At 40.6% G+C, this 19338-nt stretch overlaps 1 protein-coding gene across 12 annotated transcripts in view; it reads right to left on the minus strand.

The window, feature by feature from the left end:
• Positions 1 to 1912: 1912 nt before the first annotated feature.
• The window catches only part of KIF1A (kinesin family member 1A), a 143885-nt gene continuing 126459 nt past the window's right edge, over positions 1913 to 19338 (minus strand). For all 12 annotated transcript variants that reach the window (XM_063442403.1, XM_063442401.1, XM_063442400.1 and 9 more), the window contains 7 exons: positions 12229 to 12441; positions 11918 to 11995; positions 11461 to 11585; positions 10457 to 10594; positions 9718 to 9910; positions 8367 to 8485; positions 1913 to 8013 (listed from right to left, as the gene is read on the minus strand). In XM_063442403.1, coding sequence (XP_063298473.1) covers positions 7971 to 8013; positions 8367 to 8485; positions 9718 to 9910; positions 10457 to 10594; positions 11461 to 11585; positions 11918 to 11995; positions 12229 to 12441 — 909 coding nt within the window. In that variant the 3' untranslated portion in view covers positions 1913 to 7970. The remainder of the gene's footprint in view (positions 8014 to 8366; positions 8486 to 9717; positions 9911 to 10456; positions 10595 to 11460; positions 11586 to 11917; positions 11996 to 12228; positions 12442 to 19338) is intronic.

Below are 19338 nucleotides of genomic sequence, written 5' to 3' on the forward strand. Positions count from 1 at the left end.
AGAAACTCTGGGGTCCCTACATGGGACAGATGGTTTGGATGGATGAATGGTTGGCAGAAAACCTTATTTCAAGTAGGGATGGCAGTCCTCACTGTGACAATCCTCTTCCTCTTCCTGACTTGTTGTGTCCTACCATGCATACAGAAATATTTGCAGAAGACTGTAGGGCAGACAATTGATCACGCTACCCCCACATTTTTACACCAAGACCTCGATGACACAGAATGTGACACACCACATACACCCCTCCAATCCCACCAGTTCAAACAGACAACTGCATATCTTTAAGGGACAGAGTAGGAATAGCGTCTGTCTTTACGGGCAAAAGTCTGTTGTGGGAGAAGTAGTGGGTTAGCCACTGCGAGATACCCACGGAGTGAAGTGTTCGAGGCCTGTTCAGACCGATGAGCTGCAGCCAATTAAGGACACCTTAGGGACAGTATGTAGTTGTCTTTAGTAAATAGTCATTTTAAGGGGGGACTGTTGTGGACATGAAATATTAACCTAATTCAAGTTAGTAAAATGTCTATTTACTTATATAGTCTCAATCAGTATTAATCAATGTACATGTGATTTGCCTAAAATGGCCACTAGGGCCAGGGAGTTTCCCTTTGACATCGACTAACACCCTTACTAACAAGATGGCGATGGAATCTGGGGGAGACCCGCAAGATACCAGTGACTTCACACCCAGTAGGAAGAGCAATAAATCAACCACTTAACCCCTAACCAATTATTGATCTATTATTTCATGTTATCTCTGACAAAGCATATGATGTAATTTTGCTTTATAAGGGGCATGCCACCCCCTCTGAATAAACATTCCTCAAGTTTTTCATTAACCTGAAACTTGTGTCTGGTGTGAATTACTTTTGGGAGCGTGCACGCACTGTTTCTCTAATTTGGCCAGGGGCAGATACACAAAATAATCAATCAATTAGATTGATATCCACTTCAATAACCAACCTAGCAACTGCAGAATTACAGATTTTTGTTTAATTCGATGTTTCAACCGAAAAATCTAAATTTCCTGGTTATTTCCATGTGAATTGAATAACCTTGTTAGTTTTACTTCTATAAAATAGGCAATCAATATACCATCCCTTCATACGCAATCCACTTCTTCATAGTAACTGTTTATGTTAAACATGACAGACAACCATTTAATTTCTACTATTACTAGCCATTTGCTAGTCACTTTTACTTCTTTATTGCCTCCTTTTGTTTAATTGTCTCCTTTCTCTCTGTGTGATCCTTTATTTTAAGCATTTTTAGGCTTTCAGTTAGGCTGAGAATTATGGAAAATGAGGTTACAAACATCTACAGTGCCACCAGTATCTCTGTTGGGGGAGTTTTCTGGATTAGAATACTGGTAAACATGGTTTGCAAACAACTTCAGTGTATTGGGTAATTAGAATTACATTTTTACTAGTGAATGCATTTTCCTGGATGTTCATATATTTTTCTCAGTCATCCTTTGGAGAGATCCACAGTAGATACAAACAAATCCTACTTCCCTGATGTCATTGACCACCACCTCAGCCATACTATTAGTATAGCTTCTTTTTGTTGTTGTTGCTTTCAACGTGTTCTTAATGTCTTAATACCTTGCCAATAATATTGTGTACTTCATATATTTTGTTCATATATTTTGTTCATATATTATCTTGTTAACCAGCAGGTTCGTTCTGAATGCCCATTACACAGTTATCTGGTCCTCAAACACCTAAGCGCGCACTTAAGAATTAATGTAAGCTTTGATGCACAAGAAGGCAGTAATTCATTTCACAGGTCTTTGTTGAGAAAACTAGTATTCATTTTTTTCTAAATATTGTAATGTAATTGGGTTGTGGAGTGTATTGTGAGTTTTGCATGATTCGCTTTCATGAAAAAAAAGACAGTAATCACAAAATGAGTTGTTATATGCATAACTGACACATTTATTAATGAATTAAGTATTCCAGATCATGGTGTCCTGGTTAGGATATTAACTCTTTCTCTGCAAGGTGGAAAAACAATTCACGCTGGAACCATATGGCAGTGAAAGAGTTAAGAGATCAAAGAGCCCCGAACTGCACAACCCCACACCCCAAACACTCAGAATTATACATCACAGTTACAAGACACAGCACAGGGCTTGTGGCTAGGACCATACAGTGAGTAGTGGCTACATGGGAGAGATATGTGATTGGAGAAAAAAATGCCACAGAAATAAAATCAGGGGTATTTTCAAATTGTAGCCTACTTTCAATTCAATATTGAATTTTTTCATATAATTTTCATTATATTTCCATGTAATGGAGTCATTTAAAGATCTACTAACAATAGTTGGTCATGGCATTTATGATTCTGCAATGTGTAATAGTCTAATAATGCAGACACGTAAGTAATGAGGCACTCAGCCGCAGGAGAAGGTAACGACTGGCATCATAGCTGCACTGGACTATAACTCCCAGCTGGGTATAGTGGAAGCTGTACTCAGCAGCTAGGGTGCTAGGTGTTGCCTATTCCTAACACAGCTTGTTTAACAATACTAGTGACACAGCAACTTTTCTTTCTAAGATTCTGGACATTAGATAAAGTACAGTTAAATAGCAGATCACTTGTACAAATGATATAGTGGCTCGCTCCCATGCATTGTATATGGACAAAAAAAGTTCCTCTTAAAGGCTACATCATATGTCTCGACCCATAGCTATGCTCAACCTATTATGTGATTACACTTCCCATGATTCTCTGCTAGCCATCCCCAGAAATTGCCAGAGGGCCAGTATTGGACACCCCTGCAGTACGTTAGAAAGCTATCAACTGTTATTAAGCATTGCAGGACAGCCTGAGCATTACCTGTGCGCAACTATTCATATTATCATACATCATGCCCTGGGTAAGTAATAAGATAGATATAACCTTGGGTTCAGAGGTGATAGCCAGTATTTATCCAGAGACTTAGTGAGGTTTACATAGAGATTTATTACATATAAAATCCACTGCGTATTAAATGACAGCATTGAGAAGGAAAGAGATTAACCAGACTAGGTCTCATAATAGCTAGCCTATATTCAAACTAGATCTTGTTTGATATAGATACCGTGAAAATACTTTTAATTAGATTTCAGTCTTCTAATTTTAATATGATAAATTTAATTTCAGAGCACCACAAAGAATTTAGCCAAATCTTACATAGCATTAAGATGTCAACATGAATGAGGTCATTCTACGAATGCTGATGGAGACAATCAGAAAACCACAGTTTGAGAAACTTTACCCTAGAAACTAATAACATTGAAATGTCCCGATCACCACATTCCGCATTTGAATGAAGTATCCTTGAAGATTATAGATTAACATATCTCATACTGGAGTATATACAAACAAATAAAAAATATCAATGTACGCTGTGCGTATAGGTAAACTATGAACATCAAGTTTGTTAAAATTACATCTCCAAATATTACATCGTACATCGCATACATAAAATTAATCCTTGCCAGAATTTCCTGCCAAGCTATAATTCTTACAATAGATACATAAATAAATAAATAGGTTAGACAGCTATTTTGATATATTACTATATGGAAGGCATAGCGACCTGTGAAGAAATGGCCACCTTGTGGTAATGTTGGCTGAAAGACCTGCAACACACTGGAATCAGTGTCCAAACTTTTTACCATATGTGCGCCAATTTTCTGTGCGACAGGATTGTATCTAAATACTGGAGAAAGGCTTCTTTTGCTGTTTTTTTTAAAAATAGTTTTAAATAAGGCTTTAAATTTGTTAAGCTGCGGAACTCTGGAATGGAGAGCTCTAGCACGGCCTGTGTAGCATTTATGGGCTGACACTGCTAGGTTTAATTATTCATGTCTATCCAGATTTTAGCATCATATTTTACGGTCTGTGAGGTTTAATCACTAAACACCCAGCTGTGTTTGGAAACCGACTCGATTGTCAAAATGAAGAGAATGAACACAAAGTGGTAAACAAGTGCCTACTTTACAATACATTTGGACTCTTCCTCAGATATAATACAAAAGCATCTGGACACACGTTCCATCCTTTGAAATATTTGTGTTCATTAAAATATGCGGAATTAATATTACTTTTAACTGGTAATATTACAATATACGGTAAGTAACCCCTAAATTGTTATATTCTATCTGTTATACACGTGCAATTAGCAGATGGGTCATAAATCTATTAACCTGGACACTTATGGTCTTTAACGACCTGAGTTTACATATTGGAATTGCTCAGCTCCTACGGAAACTGAATTTCTCACCCTTTTCTAGTAAAATAATAATTCACAGATCACCTGTACCGATTATAACAATGCAGTAACATAAAGCTTTTCGATATGAGATCCAAATACATTTATTGTATATGATATATTTTTTTTAATGAGTGAGGATATATCATGATTTATAACAAGGCTTTCATGCAGTAAGCTACACAATGAAATCTTGAACAACCTCTAATAATATGACTGCACATTGATTTTTATTGAAATATTCCAGATAGAAAGCGGTCATTTACATTTAGATCACTTGACATTTAAAGAAACAAACATCATGCAGATGCATTCTTGCAAGGGCATGACTCGAAACCGTTAGATCCCCAAATTGTAATATGATTTATAGACCTTGCTTCTGCCATTACCAGCAGACCTTGACCAGTCCAGACACAATACTCTTTAACAGAAGATAACTCCCCATTTAATTTATTCATGGAGGCAATAGACTGACACACATGGCCTGTGTTGGGTTCTGTTATGCCAGGCCAAACAGCAGTTGCACCATTTAGATTTAGAGGTGAGGATTCTTACCATAAAGAAAGACCTGCCTAGGTGTGACTTTATTTGATCACTAGGCTCCAGGGAATATCACAAACATGGGAGACATTCTTTTAACATTTAGTAACAAGGGAAACAATCTAGTGCAAACAAGCTCTATGTTCCTTCCTGTGATGCTGATAAAACATCTTTAAACCCCTTAAGGACACAACTTCTGGAATAAAAGGGAATCATGACGGAATATTTCCGTCATGTGTCTTTAAGGGGTTAAGTTCCAAATGCTTTTAAACAAGAGTGATTTGCTATATTTGTCAGTGCTCAGTAGTCGGTTTCAGGGAATGGAAAATACAAACAAGGCACCGATTGTGTTTGGTTCTGTCTTGACTGCTTGCAGGGGATGTTTCAGTTTAAATATGAAATTCTATACAATTATATCAAGACAAATATTATGGAGAAAAATCTAAATTAATTGAGATGTGTGATATGCTTGTTTCCTTCCCAATGCGGTGTCCACCTCTCTATGCTACCTCTGTATACTGTAGGGGCCAAGATTGCTATCAGCGACACTCAGTATTCCAACACTGGATTATTCATAGACACTGCTTCTAACTGTCAACGTTGCTTGCTTCTCTGACCCTCACATGGTTAATGAAATGGTCTGTGATTGATAATATTGTATATTCAATGAGTTAGTGTACACGATCATTAAAGTAACATGATATGCAGTATGATAAGGCCATTACTAGAACAGCTTAGGATAAGTATATTAACCCCTCCCTCCTTTCAGAACACCAAAAGAAACTTGCTGCTCGATTCAACAAGATTAATGCCCTCATTATACGGACCCAATTTCAAAATAATAGACTCTGTGCAATGAGCAAACAGGCACTACATATAAATATACTTTCACTGTTTAAAAAAAACATTTATTAAATCAAAAAGGGCAATCTTCTTCAATCTCTTTTTGGAACCCATTTACAATTTGCTTTGCCCTGTTGCTCTTCAAATGTCTGTGACTTCACGCTATGAACTAAAACTAAACAGTAACATCAGCTCCCAGTGGGCAGCCTAATAACTGTCTGCTGTTTACTCCCTCTGTATAGTATTAATAGGCTATGTTTGACTAGTTTCAAAGGGGCACGTCGTGCTCTGTAGGTTTGTTGGCCTCAGATACACGCCTGACAATGTGAATGAGATGATGGAACCTCATGTCTCTGAAGCTGTTTGACCACAGGACAATGACTTACGTTCTACCAGTCCCACACATTAAATGCCCCAAGGCATAATCAATCATAACCAAATATACTGAGATGGGCTTTCTAAATATCTTCTTTACTCCTTCAGCATCAGTCTCCATCTCACTTTACTACCGACCATTCCCTGGCATACTTTCACTTTCTTGCTTTTACTGCCAGCCTGTTCATGGTGTCATGGTGAGTCTTTAAGGACATTAAATGGGCAGTGACATAGTGTTAACAACAAAAAATGTGTAGCTTTAAAATGTTCCTAGGTAGATGGGTTTATTATTAATTTGTACTAATTTCACAGTTAGCAGTTATCATTTAATGTGCTGCTATAATAAAAGGTCATTCAAGTGCATAGGGAAAAACAATATTCTTACTTGAGGGAAATTCTTTGGCTTACTAGAGTGAACCATGTCTTTGAGATGCCTTTCGGGGTATGTTTACTAACGCCTCCTTGTTTTTTCAATAAACAATGCTGTACTTTAAAGTGACCTTATACCTTTGAGTACAATTATGGAAGTTGTAGTCCAACAACTCTAATATTCCTATTAAAATACACAGAACGTCTTATCAAAGCCAGGACTTTAAGGCCCCGCATATTTGCTATTTCTGTCAATCAAAAATGCACATGATCATCCCATTCATGATGTGCGAACAATACACCACAAATTAGAGAGTAATAAGAGTATCTGGTCATATGGCTACGTCAAGTCACAAATACTATATCTCAATGTAGAGATGGCTCCACCATGGATGTCAACTTTTGCTCTCCTATCACCCAAGTACCTAGAACTAGAAATGTGCTCTAAGTACACCACCTCATCACATGTGGAGCTACGTTGTCATGCTAGATCATATTTATGTCATTGGTGCCTCTATACAGGAAAATTAAGGTTTACACAAAAAGTACTCGGTTTACTGTGCTGGGTCAAGGTTATCAGATATTGTTTACCATGTCAGTTCGAGCTCCGTATTGTAGTTTTTCTCAACACAGAACCTCAACCTTAACAAACATTAGACTGGCTGTGATGTACAGAGTTTCTGTTGAGTGAACTGGTGTCCCTGAATAGAGACATGTCAGTGTGTGTCTTATTTAGTTGATAGAAGGACAGAGAAAATGGAGCAAAGTGGTGTGGGAAAGGAAGGAAATTTTGGTGTGTTAGGATTGTGACCTTGCAGTCGAGTAAGGACCTAAATAAAGTAGTGTGTAGATACAAATTTGTGTGACGTTAAAAAGAGTGCTGTATGCTTAATGAAGAGGTTTTGCATGCTGGAAGGGTAATCAGAATGTCATCACTTGTCATATGCAAATCTCTAGAACATCAGGTGCTGTTGGAGAAACGTGGACCATGAAGATGTGTTCCATTTCCATCAGTTTTCATTGACCTATATAACTACCTTCTTCCAAATGACAACTAACTGGCTGGAGAACCGTGGACTCTTTTCTCCTTGTTCTCTGTCTTACCTTCCTGCCAGATTTAAGATTAAATCGCTAGTAGACTACTGCTTGCTAAATCAGATACAAACTTTTTCAATGAACCTTTACCTCTGCATATGAAAATATTAGATCTCCTAAGAAGGACATTGTCCATCGATAGTTTGGACTTCCTTACAGCAGAGTAACACTGGTAGTCAGTGAAATTCCCTAACATGGTGAAGGTTAGCCATTTTCACTGAAGCTGTTGTGGACACTATTTCGGACCATTTAGCTGGCTGAGTACCATGGGAAAGATAGTGTACAGTGACTACAGTGCCAAAAGCTAACCCTCACTCGAAGAAGAGTAGGACTGCCTTAGACAGGAGAGAAGTGAGCATGAGCAAGTGATACTCACACTGAGAGACAGCACTGAGCTTAGAGGAGTGGGGCTGTTGTGTGCAAGTTTAGGGGTGAATTATGAATGTGAGTTGTAGTTAAAGAAGAGGAGAGTGCAGGGATCCCGTTAGATTCTCATTTGGGCTGTTCTGCGACGAGACAGTTTGGACCTAGGAAAGGAGCAAAGAAACAGAGAAAGAAAGACAGAGGGTCATATGTGCATTTTGGTACACAGGAGTTTGTCCAATCAATATACATGGAAACATCAGCCTACAGTCACCGCAACTAGAAGCATGATTGAATATATTTAAAAAGTCAGATTTTTTTAAAAATAAACTTTGTTGAAGGATTCTGACGTGTTTGGATTCACCAATTAATTATTTAGTTTTTAGTTCACTTGTGCATTAACATTATTGGTGGTGCTTTTATACAATAGGTATTTATAAATGGTTTTCATCAACTTTTCCACTATATCATAGTCATTAGCTTTTTCCTATCCTCCCCGCAGTGTGTTGATTCTCACCGGATGGAGCCAGCCAGCAAAGGGTTGAAGGCATAGAGCCAGTCGTGCATGTCTTTGTCATTGCCGGCCTGCAGCAGGATGCCCCGGTGTTGAGTGCACACCGCAAATGTGTTGGGAGTCTGTAGGGTAAAAAAATCAAATCAGGTATGGATTCCTTACTGCATAAATCTATTCGAAGGTCCCACCACTTACAACACCTGCCAGTGTTGTGTAATTAATTGAGCATGACCTCTGCCTTTCAAGAGGTAAAGCTTTTTCTCCTGTATGTGTTGGTATACAATAGACAGAGTGGAACAACATTGATTGTAATGAGATTCATACATCCTTACGGCTTTGCGTGTTTTCTTCCTAAATAAATGCATGTATAGGTAACAGTGTATTCCTCTTAACAATACACATCTCTTATTGTGACCAAATTGCAAAAGCCTGTTTGACCATACTGACCATTACTGATAAACAAAATGTGAAGTGCTTCTCGTGCCTAGCCTCATATTATATACATATGGCACATCTTCTCAAGGTTAACACGTGTGTACAGGTTTAAAGAAACATTTTCTCCAAAATATTTCTCCGCAGGCTTAACCCCGCCAGATACATTTAGTAAACAACCATGCTTTGCACTACCCACATAAAACTATGCAATGCTAAATTATGACTTCATACAATCACCCAATGGTGCTTGTAAATAAAGCAATATGGGATCCAAGTCCATTTCCTTGACAGAAAAATGGATACAAAATCAAAATGTTCTACCAGGTATTCTGCCTTTAAAGTGTCATTCTGAGGATTATCACAAATTTGGATAATGGCAACGTTGATGATGTGAGAATACCCTAAGCCTACTCTCAGCTCTGGAAAAAAATGGCAGTGATTTGTAAATAGTATGAAAGGAACCACAGTATTCATAAACAGCCTGAAAATAAGGCAACAACACCAACATGGTCTAAACGTTTGTTCCACTTTATAAACATACCTGCACTGTTCTGTTGTGTAATCTTATATGTAAACTGATGTAAGTTCATATTAAGACAGTGTATGTATTGGAGATTGCAAAAGTAAGGCCATAATAGAAATAGAAACTTTCCACAATTCAGCTATTTTACCAGCTTTATTACTGTGCTCTAAAGTTCAATTCCCTCATCCATCCTTTACATTTTCAGGCTTTAGTGGATAAACAGTGCCGTGTAGTATTTGGGTTCATTCAGATGAAAATTAACATAACAAGTCATGGGAATAGACAAACACTTTGGTAATTAGAATTGGGTATGTGTGCGTCTACATTTTTGTTTGGCTTTTAATCCTTTAATGTAGTCATTTGATCTGGCATGTGTGTTTGCTCAGAAGGACTTACCTTCAGCATGGCCTGTTGGTCTTCACTGTACTCCACTTGAGCTTGAGAGAGATTGAGGATAGCTCTCTCCACTGGATCCCTGTCACTGTTGTAGATGTACACATATGGACGTCGGACCACCACGTACCTCTTTACCCAGCCACCTGTGTGAGGCTCCAGGAAGTGGAGGTAGCCCTTTTTAGAGACGATGGGGCTAAAGAAGATAAACATTATTTTATTGTTTTTTTTTGTTCCTTTTAAATGTCTAAAATTATTTAATATTTTGAAAAATATTTTAACATGTTGATATGTTTTTTTAATATATGATGTATTTTTGATATTTTAATATTTTGAAAAAACAAAACAAAACAAAACATTTGTAAAGTTTATCTAAAAATATTGAATAATTTAAAAAGCTTATCCAAAATATTAAATGCTTATATTAGATTGTAAGGTTATCTATATAATTTATTTCTTAATCCATCCAGCAAGCCAGTCAGCTAAACAATTGTATGCGTAGTGCATACAATAAACATATTCTATATGGCAATGCTGCACAGTGTTTTCCTCTTTTGGGGGCATAAATAACAGAATATAGCATCAGGTGAAACCTAAATCACTTGGACTGACATTTTTTTCTTTGGACAAGTCTACTACATTCATAGGGAAAGTTCAACAATCTTAAATTGTTCCTGTTGACACAGATCCCACTTTCCTCTTTTTCTCTTGTCTTCCTATTATGCTTTATATATTTGATTACCTGACACGGATCTCTTGTATGTCAGGAACAAACAGACTGAGAGGGCTCTTCAGACCATTGCTTGGAGACTTCTGAGATTCTCCTGCAGGACTTAGAAGATCCCGATCTGGGCTGAATGCACGAGAAAGGGGCTGAGGACTGAAGGTTGGAGAAAGAAGAGTAATTGGGATAAAGCTATATAATGCAATGTGCATACTAACCTGATCCTCACAAGATAACTTACAGCACTCAGAATTGACACCATTAATGCTCAGTATGATACATAGTGAATATATACTATATTATATACTATAATATACATTCTATCTAAAATCGTTTAAGAGATCTATGGCAATATACCTCAATACAGAATGCACCTGTCACGGTTTACTATATGTATTACCTATTATGTGTTAAATGTATATATGTGTGTGTATATATATATATATATATATATATATAGTTTTTATATTGTATTTTTTTTGTACTATAGTACCCTATTGTAACAATGTAATGTTTTGTGGACCCAGGACATACTTAAAAATGAGAGAAATCTCAATGTATCCTTCCTGGTAAAATATTTTATAAATAAATATATACTATAATATATATATTAACTTTTATGTCACTCCTTACTTGATGTACTGAGATAGAAATTTAACAAATGAATTACTTATACAGTTATGTTTACATTATTTGTTTGTTTAATGTATTGTCATTTGCTATTTCAGAGAGATTTGATTTTCCGACAAACATCTATAATTTGATATTAATTCGGACATGAAACTGTTGTATAATGAAATATTTATTTAGCTGATAGAATTTAATATACTGACAAATAGCGATAGGGAGCTATAGACGAAAACAGCTATAAAAATGAATAGAAAGTCTTAAATAAAATATAACATGTTAACAGTAATATATCTAGGATTATTAATGGACTACATCAAGATAATCATCAACCCCTCTTACTGCCTGATAATAAATAATCTCAGCGTATCTTGCACTGACTGCTAAAAACGTACCTAGTCTCAGGACTGCAATATCTTCCTTCAACCAAAGAAGGACAGGTACTCGATGGGGTAAGGGAGGTGACCCCCAGGGCAGGCAGTGAGGGGTCCCGTAGGAGCGTGACTGACATCTCAGACAACTGCAATTAAATGGTAGGTGAAACAACTGTAAAATGTATTATTACATCACATCTGTCAATACTTTCTGAATAAGTGGATTCTGGGAAAAGAAGTCTGAAACAGGAGAATGTCTTCTTAATATGCAAACATCTGGTCATCTACACCATCTCTCTTGCTATGATTATTGCTATTGGTTATTGATAATGTGCCACCACACTGCACAATTATGCACAATGAGGGCAACTTACAGATGTATGTCAATAAACAAACAGATACAAGTATTGTACAGCTTTTACAATTGGCATTCTATGACACTGGTTAGTTCCTTCCATTTTTGATTATGTTAACTTACCTTGCTCTCACTAGCACTCACACAGACGTGACTGTAAGTGTACTCCCTGTTGAAGGTATGGCTAAGCAGACGTAGACACTATAAAAGAAAAATCAGTTACACACAATCAGTGACAGAAACAAACAGGGTGAACTGGATACTGGATACTGGTCTTGAAAACTAAAGATTAATACTATTTTTTCATTCAACATAAATAATTAATAAATAAACAAATAATACAAGTTGAAAAGTTTATTTAAAACCTGCATACTATACACTGGACAGTTTAAAAAACAAACATTTTATTTGATATTATTAAATAAGATACCCACCTTAGCAGCTAGCTCTTTCTGCCTCTCACTAGCAGTCTCCAGGGGGTTTTCTTCTATGTGTGGTGACCCATCCTCATTGAGCTGTATCAGCTGGCATGTGGGACTAAGAGGCATTATCTCCTCACTTGGGGAAGGTGTGAGTGGATCTGTGGCACCTCTTAGAGTGGCTTCAAGCTTTTCTCGCAGTAGCAGATAATGTCGAGTTCTTTCAACCTGAAAACAGAGTCAGTTTAGCTAGAAGTAAGCACTTTATATGTTCTAAAGCTGCAAGTAAATGTAACATTTATAAGCCACTGAGGAAAGTAGAAAAGCATATTTGCCATGGAATTTTCTTTTTTCAGTAAGCTATGCATTGGTCCAAAAAAGGGAACCACTGCCCAGAGCTCTTAGCTATATTCAATATTCTATGAGTCTGCACTATGTGTGGTGCTTGACGCACATAATCTGGAACAATAATATAGATAAGGGCTGGGCAAACAGCAGATCCACAGATGTTCTAGAACTTCAACTGTTATGATTCTTTCCTAGCCTTATGAATGGCAAAGCATCATGGAAATTGCTGCTCTGCAACATCTGATGATCTACCGTTTGCCAACCCTAACCTCGATTAACCGTGCGGATTATAATGAAGAATCTTTAGAATTTGTCCATTAGCAATCAGGCCAGCGTCTTATTATAGAATTTAATTACACCCATTCGACTTTCAACCAGTCTTTTACAGGTCTTGAGAAGAGGTATACCCATGGATCTGATTCCAGTCTCCTCTGGAATATTTGAGTGATGAGATCCTCCACTACCTGCCAGAAATTGTGTATTTTAGTACACTCCACCACATATGAATATATGTACCTTTCATTCCAAAGCCCTTCCAACAGAGATCTGTAGGTGATCTCTTTATGTGATAGAGCTTGACCGGTGTGGTGTACCACCGGAACAGAACCTTGTATGATTGTTCCTGCAGGGAGGCACATATGTACGTTGTGTTGTTTGCTTTCACTATGCCCTTTAACACCTCCCTCAGGTCTTCCTCCCACCGGTCTATATATGTGAGATTGCCCCACTCCTTAGTCCCCCTCGAATCTTTGATCTATATAGTATGTTTTGCAAATCCGTTGTCTCTTCTTTTACCAAATTAATGTGCCAATGGCCTTTTGCAGCGGGGTGAGGTCTGTTTTAGTTATTGGGATTGGCAGCGTCTGAAACAAAAGCAGAACCCTCTGGAGGATATTAATTTTAATAGTATGAATCCTTCCAATCTGCAAAATCGGCTTGTCTATCCATTTGTCCATGTCTCTTGGAAGGAAGTCGGATCCCTAAGTACTCTATTGCATGTGTTTCAATTGGAATGATACGGTAAATTGCTGACCTCCCACTTCTGCTCCGTGGATATGTGGGTGCTATCTAATGGCTTGTAATAGTGGTTCCAGGGATATAATAAAAAGTAGGGGTGACGGGGGCGTGGCCTGACACCCGAGCCGCATGGTCGTGTTTCTCTAGAGCTCCGGGAGATACGCGCTACAGGAGAGAAAATAACTGGGCTACATAATCTATTTTCGGCCCAAAACCTGCAGGGACCGCCGCAATGTCTCACCGATCCGCCAAAAAAACGGCGAAAGCGGACAGGGCATCCTTCTTTATGGCTAAAGCCGTAAACAACAAACACCGCGACGGCCGCGAGGAAATCCAAGATGGCGGCGGCCACGGATCCAGGGAGGACTCTCCATCCCCTCCCTCCTCGCCCACCTCACTACTAGAGGATAGCCCCCTCACAATAACAACAATGAAGTCCTTCATGGCAGACTTCACGTTGCAGATACAGGGCACCATTGCGGGGCAGATAAAAACGCTGGCAGGTGAACTCAGGAGGGATATACAGGATTTAGGCCTGCGCACGTCCCACATGGAAAACGCTATCAGCAAACATGCCTCCGCGCATAACAACATGGCAGACCAGCTACACCATGTGCAATAAATTGTCCGAGAACAAAATCTGAAAATTGCTGATCTGGAAGATAGATCCAGGAGAAATAACCTACGCATCAGGGGTATCCCTGAATCAGTTACAAATGAAGCCTTACACAATTACCTCCAAACCTTTTTCCTGGAACTTATCCCTGAAGTTCACCCGGATCAAGTGGTCCTGGATAGGACACACAGACTCAGGAGACCCCAACACCTTCCTACCTCAACAGCCAGAGATGTCATAACTAGAGTGCACTTCTTCCATGTCAAGGAGAAGATTGCCAGAGCAGCCAGAAAAGAAAATTTGCCCTCTCAATATGGAAACCTGAAGATCTTTGTGGATTTGTCGGTGCATACACTCCAATTCCGCAAATCACTTGCACCTATCACCACCGCACTGAGAGCGCAGGAGGTTCCGTACCGGTGGGGCTTCCCTGCGAAACTTATCGTCCACCACGACAACTCCAATCACTCCATCACTTCCGTAGAAGACGGAATGAAGAAATTGGCGGCAGACTGGTCCCGGGCCTAACACGAAGGCTGATTATATGCTACATGATTGCTAGACCAATGTCTCATTAACCGGTCTAAATTTGTTTATATGTTGTGCCATTGCTCACTATCTAGCCTGGTCCCACGACTTTCAGTAAGGGGGATACATGTTTGTATGTTTTATTGTTGTGTGTAATACTTAGCATGTATAATGACCACGGCAACTTTTTAGTTGACGGCTAGAATAGGCGCTGCCCATCAGCAGTCACACTCCAAGGCACCCCACCCGTTCCTGTTAATCGAACACAGACAGGGCAAGGCACTAACGCATGTTGATTGAGCCTCATGTAGCGAGGTCTCTTACATCCCCGCACGAAAGGGATACTCCCGCTCCATTATCTCCCACAGGCGACTCCCTACCCCCCCTAGATACGGTCGTCACCACATCAGACTGACCGAAGGCCACGTTACCCACCACCTGTGCCCAGTACAACTAGGCATGATATAGCTCAAGAGGTTTGAGCTCCTTGTAACTTGTTCCTCAATGTTTTTCTCTGTTATTCCCGTTTTCACCCCCTCCCCCTCCCCTCCCCCACCAAGTTAGATATCGATCAACTGCACCATTGTGGCCCCCACCACAGCTGCCACTAGAGAGTTGAGTAAAATTGTATACCGCAAACCGGACATCCCACGACACCATACACTCTGTGCCTATGGGAACCATATGTCATTACCTACTCAATACCTAACACTCTATTATGAAAATAGTCTCCTACAACATGAAGGGGCTTAATTCCCCGAACAAAAGAAACCTATTGTTTCAGACGCTACAACACCAGCATATAGATATAGCGTGTATCCAGGAAACACATTTTAAGTCCTCAATAGAACCAAGGTTATTCGCTAAACACTAATCAATTCCACGCCAAATCTGCTAACAAGACAAAAGGGGTGTCGATTCTCATCAGCAGAGACATAGCCCTGGATGTCCAGAGACAGTACATTGACCCACAAGGGAGATTTATTATATTAGTGGGTCTTTTTAACGCAACACAATACACACTGGTTACAGCCTACTTCCCCAACACCGACTCGACAAACTTCCTAACCAAACTTCTCCAAATAGTGGAGGAACACCGTCAGGGAGGCCTAATTCTGTGTGGGCATTTTAACTTCATCCAGTCACCGCAATTGGACATGTCGGCTGCGCCATCCCATAATAGGGGTAGACGCCTGTCCAATACCGGCAAAAGCCTCACTACCCTGATCTCAAAGTACGGCCTATACGACGGCTGGAGGATCACCCACCCCACGGAGAGGGACTACACGTTCCACTCCGCGGTGCACCATACCTATTCCCGCATAGACACGTTTCTGCTAGACAGCATGTCCCTGGCCAAAATGGCAGAATGTAAAATTGGATCATTTGCTTGGTCGGATCACTGCCCAGTTTACATCACATTGCATGACGCTTTCCAATTCAGGGGGCGAGGGAACTGGAAGCTTAATGAGTCGCTACTCTCTGACGATTCCTTTGCTGACCTCATAAAAAACTAATGAGACCACTTCTTTCGACTGAATAGCGGTGGAGAGGTATCAGACACCTCGGTTTGGCTAGCCCATAAGGTGGTCGTCCGAGGCCTATTCATTAAGAGATCTGCATACTTGAAAAGACAGAGACAGGGAGAACTTCTCCGATGTCATGAACAAATTGCAGTACTATCAGATAGGAATAAAACCAACCCAACCAGGGAACTTGCTGCGGAACTCCAGCAAGCTTACCGCAAACTCCATACACTTAACGCAACGAAAACTGCGTACTTATTGAATAGACTGAGAGCGACTACCTACCACTCCAGTGGGAAAGCTAACAAATCCCTGGCAGCAAGACTGCGAGATAGACTATCAACTAATAGGATAGCAAGAGATTAGCGACACGTTCGCCAAATTCTACTCCAAATGCTACAATTTGAAAGACAATCCCAATACACACACCCCCACTGAGGTTGAAGTGAAAACATTTCTTGACCGCATCAAATTACCCCAACTTTCACGAAGCCAGATTGAAACCCTGACGCACCCCTCATGGTGACAGAGATATTAGACACTATCAAGGAATTGACTAATGGCAAATCCCCCGGAGCGGATGGGTTCTCTAATCGCTACTATAAAAAATACGCCTTAACGTTGGCTCCACACCTGCTGGAAACTTTCCACCAGCCGATGGAGAGGGGGGCACTGCCAACGGAAATGCTGCGGGCCACTATAGTGACCTGCCAAAACCCGGTAAATCGACTGACAACTGTAAAAACTTCCGCCCCATCTCCCTACTCAATACGGACGCTAAACTATATGCCAAAATCTTGGCAAACCGATTTGCCCCTCTGCTGCCCTCGCTTATCAAAGATGACCAGACTGGCTTCGTAAGGGGAAGACAGGGCCTGGATAACACCTGCAAACTGTCGGTGGTCCTCCAACAGCTTAGGGGGGCCAGAGGGGGCAGTCTCCTCCTAGCACTAGATGCCGAAAAGGCGGTTGACCACCTCGGCTGGCCCTTCCTTCGAGGTGTCTTGGAGGCATATGGGGTCCCACCTCAAATTAGTCGACAAATATTCGCACTTTATGCGGGTCCCTCGGCACAAGTACTCCAGTCGGGATTCCTCTCCTCCCCGTTCCAGATAACAAATGGAACGAGGCAGGGGTGCCCACTCTCCCCATTGCTGTACGTTTTGGCTTTAGAGCCATTGTTAGAGGGGATCAGAACTAATGACGAAATCCAAGGCGTTAAGATCCATCATAAGGTGATTAAGGTAGGAGCCTTTGCGGATGACATTCTAATCTATCTGATGCATCCACTTACCACACTCCCCGTAGTTATGCGTTCGAATGGAGAACTGACACTATCACATATCTAGGGATTACATACACGAGAGCCCACACGGATTTGTTTGCTGCAAACTATGTGTCGGTGTGGAACAGTTGCCGTATCCTACTCAAAAAATGGTCACCGCTATTCCTGTCCTGGACGGAAAGGGTTACAGCGATCAAAATGTCAATCCTACCTAGACTACTCTACTTGTTTCGTAACCTACCACTAGAACTCCCCCGATCCTTTTTCAAAACAGTCCAGTCAGATATAAACCACTTTGTATGGAAAGGGGGCAATCCTAGAGTGACACCACAGGCCTTGCTTAATGCACCTAAACAAGATGGGGGTCTGGCGCTGCCTAACATACTGTCAGGGTACCTGTGGTCTCTACCTCCGAAAGAGGTAGAGACTTAGCTGTTCCTCCATGCAGACGGTCTGATGGCTCCCTTCCCCGCGGTCTATCCGGTCATGCTAGGCCGGCCGCGAGGGAGTGACTGCCTTTTACAGCATCTAGGCAGGAAGTAGTCATCAGGACACTCCCCCGGAACGACCTGTCAGTCAATTGCTGCAGGACCAATCAGGACGCCTCGGAGGCGTGGTTACTGCTCTGAACAGGGTAATTAACAGAGCTTCTTTCATTAGCTCATTGCCCTGTCGTGGTTCTAGCTTGTTCTAGTCACTCAGTGCTTGTGTATTCTATTATCCCTTTTGGTTTTGACCCGGCTTGTTTACCTTACTCTGCTTATCTCTGTTACCCTTGATTCGGCTTGTCTCTCGCTTACCTGTCTTCTGTTACCCTCGACCTCGGCTTGTCTTTGACCATTCTATACTGTACTACTACGTTAGTCCGGCCATTCTAAGGTCCGGTATACGTATCTGGCTACTGTTTGTACTCTGCGTGTTGGATCCCTGTCCCGATCCTGACATTACGACAGGGCCAATGGATCCTGCAAGTACAAACAGTCAGCTGGCTGCTCCTGATCCTAGGTTTGAAGCCATGGATCACAGAATGGATCAGATGGCGCTTGCGCTACAGGCTCTATTAGCTTGTGCCAATAACCCACCAGAGGAGATACGTAATACCCCTGTTTCTCCTGTCGGTTCAGGTCTAGAGGTAGCCACAGTGGGTGCTTCTTCTCACATTACCCCCCCAGTTCGCTATGGTGGGGCTCCTGAGAAGTGTCATGGTTTTTTAAACCAAATTAGTATCCACTTTGAATTACAACCTCGCTCTTATCCTACAGATAGGGCAAAAGTAGGATTTATTATCACCGTAATCATTGAGAAAGCTCTGAGATGGGCCAACCCACTATGGGAGAACGATAATCCATTAGTTTATAACTATAACGCATTTGTAGCTGCTTTTAGAAGAACATTTGACCCTCCAGGTAGAAAGGTTAATGCAGCCAGATTACTGTTGCGCCTGAGACAGGAGAACCAAACACTGGTGGATTATGCACTAGAGTTCAGGTCTCTGGCGGCAGAAATCAAGTGGAATGAGCAGGCGTATATGGATGTATTTTTGAATGGCCTATCTGATGTAATCCTTGATGAGGTTGCTACCAGAGAACTCCCTGAGAATTTAGAGGATTTAATTTCGTTCATCTCTCGTATAGATGAACGTCTAAGAGAGAGACAGAACACTCGAGAGAGGAACCAGAGACCTTCTTTTAGGTTAGCTCCCGCTGTTCCAAGTCCTGACTCCACGATATCTTTGCTTACTGAACCTATGCAGAAAGGGTATACCCGCCTCTCTGAGGAGGAAAGACAGCACAGGAGAAGAGAGG

This window comes from Pelobates fuscus, chromosome 2 (assembly GCF_036172605.1).
Source record: "Pelobates fuscus isolate aPelFus1 chromosome 2, aPelFus1.pri, whole genome shotgun sequence".
Lineage (NCBI taxonomy): Eukaryota > Metazoa > Chordata > Amphibia > Anura > Pelobatidae > Pelobates > Pelobates fuscus.